Source organism: Helianthus annuus, chromosome 16 (assembly GCF_002127325.2).
Source record: "Helianthus annuus cultivar XRQ/B chromosome 16, HanXRQr2.0-SUNRISE, whole genome shotgun sequence".
Taxonomy (NCBI): Eukaryota; Viridiplantae; Streptophyta; class Magnoliopsida; order Asterales; family Asteraceae; genus Helianthus; species Helianthus annuus.
Genome location: NC_035448.2, coordinates 98,901,751 through 98,905,387, shown reverse-complemented (window position 1 = coordinate 98,905,387; position 3,637 = coordinate 98,901,751). Strand labels below are relative to the sequence as shown.

Genomic DNA, 3,637 nt, shown 5'->3' with positions numbered 1-3,637 from the left:
TCACGCAGCGGATCGAGTTTGAGATTGACGTTTCAGGATACGCACTTCTGTGAGTTCATGTCCCCCTTTTCTCTTTACTGTTTTCAGTTTTATACTTCGGGGGTGAAATACATGCGACAATTATTACAAACATTTATTTACATGGTATGGTTAGCGTAGGGAGGGTTTATACCACTAGATCATGTGAGGGGTGGGTACAACACTTGAGGCCATTAATCCTCGTTGTTAAGACCGAGGGACACAAGAGTGATAGATCTATTTGGGTGTAGCGTGCCCACACCCGTGAGGTCAGGGCGGCCCATAGAGGTGACTGTGTCTTCCAGCCGAAGCCCGGTAACAAATTTGCTAGGTTTGAGTTTCTCTGCACTTTCTCACACATACCAGTGGCTTTGCAACCCATTGGTGATCTCTTTTTCCTTATTGCTACATACCAGGGACTTTTATACATACTTTAAAGGTTTATACATACTCACTTTTACATGAACTCGCTCAACTTTTTGTTGATTTTTCAAACTACATGTATTTCAGGAAATTAGTGGATCTGGCAAGGTATGCAATCACGTCAAGCTACGCAAGGAATAATGGTGTCATCCGGGTTTAGGAAGTGTGACCCTTGCCTGGACGGGTTACAAGTCTTAAACTATGTTTTTATTTCAAGTCTTTTGTCATGTCGTATGAACAAGTTTTAATTAAGTCATGGTTGTATTTGGTTTTATGTGTTGACTTTTAAACAATGTTGGCGTGGTAACTTTTAAAAACTTGATGAATGGATGAACATCATGTGTTTTATTTTCATATAGAATTGTTATGATAATTGCTATGGTATTAAGAAGTCACACCAAATAGACCCACGCTTCCGCAAAAGCCAGGGTGTGACAGCTTGGTATCAGAGCATCGATCATAGCGAACTAGGATTCTTTCTCGAGTCTAGACTATGATCACTAGGGCTCTCACAAAAACCTTTTTACATTGCATACACTAAAACGTCCAGATCTAGGATACAAAACATTTTTACAAATAAAAAGGACAAATACACTTTTTCAAATCTATATTTCAGTCTTAGAGACTGAGGGAGTTCAGTCTTAGAGACTGAGGGAGGTTGAGGGAGTTCAGTAGGGAGGTTCAGCCTTAGAGGCTGGGGAGGTTCAGTCTTAAAGACTGAAGGGTTCAATCTTAGAGATTGGGGAGGTTTAGTCTTAGAGACTGGGAGGTTGGTCTTAGAGGCCAGGGAGTTAGTCTGAGAGGCTAGGGAGTTGTAGTCTCGGAGACTAGGAGAATTACTTGTTTGCTTTGTGGTGACTTACATGTTTATTTGATTTCATGTTGATATTTGTGCATATGTGTGGTTGTGTAACAGACACCATGGTTTCATCTTCAGACACAGGAGTATCAGACACAGTAGACCCCATGGCAGTCATGTCGGACGACGAGATACCATCAGAGGGAGACGTATACACCTCAGACACCACGAGTACAGATAACGATGATTTTCAGCCCTTCGCGCTGCCAGACATCGGAGTTGAGCCTGCTGATGGCATTCCTGCTGGGGATTTACCACTTGCGGTGATCCCTGCTCCCATTCCGCTTGCTGCTTTCCCCGTGGTGGATGCGCCACTCGATGCCGTATCTGATGACAACATTGATCTGTTCGAGGAGGGTCCGCCTGGGGACGACTATGAGGGTGGGGCCCCGATTGATGCTGATGTTATCCTTCCCATTGCTGAGGCACCTGTAGAGGAGCTTCCTGTTGGTTCACCTGTCCCAGATTCATTGGAGTCTGTGGCATCTGCGTCTTTGCACGACCAGAGTGTGCAGTATCACTTTTCTGACGCCGACCCTGACATGGCGATGTCAGCTGCACGTGGTCCATCACATGAGTTCGAGTTTGACCACGAGGTTGATGAGGATTTTGATCCAGTCTTTCCCCCTGACTACGATCCTGACTAGGAGATCGAGTTCATTCACATGGACCAGCCCTTAGAGGCACCCGTAGCTCCTATTGATCCTTTGTTTGACATTCCTTCTGATTTTGACATGGATCTTGTTGACCCGAGCCCGTCATGGCCCCCGAGCCTATTGTTGACCATGACCCTGTTCTTGATGATGCCCCAGCCGATGCACCGCCTGATATGGGTGCACCAACCATTGCACCTCTTGTTGATGATATACCTATTGCTGATCTTCCCGTTGTTGCTCCACCATTGGTGGATGATCCTGTTGTTGATGCACCGTTACCTAATCCCGTCCCGGTATTGGTTGACCGCGCCCCTTTTGCTGCTCACATAGATCCTCATTACGCCGACACCCGCAAGGGTGGATCGATGATGATGACGATTACCCACCGTTTGTGCTACCTGTCACTCCTCCAGTAGCACCTGTTTCTGCACCCACTGATCTCCCATTGTTTCCCCCACACACCACGGATGTTCATCGCACTAATCTCCCCATTACGTTCCTCCAGGATATACCGCCACCTCGTCCTGGAGAGGGGTCATCGAGGCAGCCGCCTGTTTCTGTTCCACCCGTACTGTCATCATCTTTACCGTTCACATCTCAGTTTCCTCATGTTGCACCACCTACTGCACCGTCTTTCATACCATCGAGCGAGCCATTTTTGTGGACTACGCCCCCTATCATGCCATTGTCTGATCCGTACCACCCGTACCATGTTGGGTACTCTACGGAGGACATACTTACATCCTTGATGATACAGCAGGATGCATTGACACGTCGTATTCAGGAGTTGGAAAGAGCTCCACGACCACCTTGTCACTGTCAGACCCCATCTGCAGCACCGCACACTCCTCGTCCGCTTTCCCCTGACTCAGACGTTCGTTTCTTGACATTTGAGCAGCAGATTGCATATTTGCTGCGCGTCTGTTGTGCCTTAGAGGAGGACTGGTTACACATGCGTCGTTTGCTTTTCTCTCATTTTCCTCCTCCTCCTCCTCCTCCGCCATCAGCATAGGCATTTTGGTTCGATGCAGGTAGACTTTTGGTGAGAAGACCGCGATTGTGCCGACTATACAGCATCTTGAAGACCGCATTTTGATGTCATGACTTTTGATATTTAGTTTGTGGTTGTTGTAGATGACTAGATAGTTCAGACAAGGGTGATGTGGCCTTTAGTCACTTTTGATGTACGATACAGTTATAAAACTTGTAAACATTGTATAGTGGTCTTGATTTTATGATAGCACAATCGCAGTATTTTCATTATATGCATTGTTGGATTAATTGTTTTGATTTTATAACATGTGATGTTATGTGATTGGTGAATGTTATTACATACGCATACTATTTACTTACTATGACCTGACCGACATGATCATCTTTTAGAAGATGCCTCCAAGACGTGACCCGCACATGCCCACTACTGAGACGGAACTTCCAAGGATCATTGCCGCAGCTATTGCACAATACGCTGCCTCTCATGCAGAAACGAGTGGAAATATCTCGCACAACCACGGCAATAACAATCCACCCAATGGTAATGTTAAGTCGTTTGAGATATACTATGATACATTTGGATATTTATAGCACGTTCGCTAAAACCATTTGTAAATTCAAACGTATGTGCAGGGTGCACCTACAAGCAATTCCTCGACTGTAAGCCCGTGAACTTCGACGGCATTGG

The 3,637-nt window shown here is 45.8% G+C and overlaps 1 protein-coding gene across 1 annotated transcript; it reads left to right on the top strand.

Annotated features, from left to right (window-relative positions):
* The first annotated feature begins 2,060 nt into the window (after window positions 1-2,060).
* Window positions 2,061-3,102, top strand: LOC110942718 (proline-rich receptor-like protein kinase PERK9). Its single transcript, XM_022184484.1, has 3 exons — window positions 2,061-2,249; window positions 2,462-2,875; window positions 3,091-3,102. Exons 1-3 carry the CDS (start codon window positions 2,061-2,063, stop codon window positions 3,100-3,102), a joined length of 615 nt encoding a protein of 204 aa, XP_022040176.1.
* Window positions 3,103-3,637: the final 535 nt, after the last annotated feature.

What these genes read in the sequence shown, in the direction of transcription:
- LOC110942718 (XM_022184484.1), top strand. Translation starts at nt 2,061, where the DNA reads ATGGCCCCCGAGCCTATTGTTGACCATGACCCTGTTCTTGATGATGCC. An exon ending in CGTTACCTAATCCCGTCCCG is followed by an intron (nt 2,250 to 2,461) that starts GTATTGGTTGAC and finishes ACGTTCCTCCAG; the next exon opens with GATATACCGCCACCTCGTCC.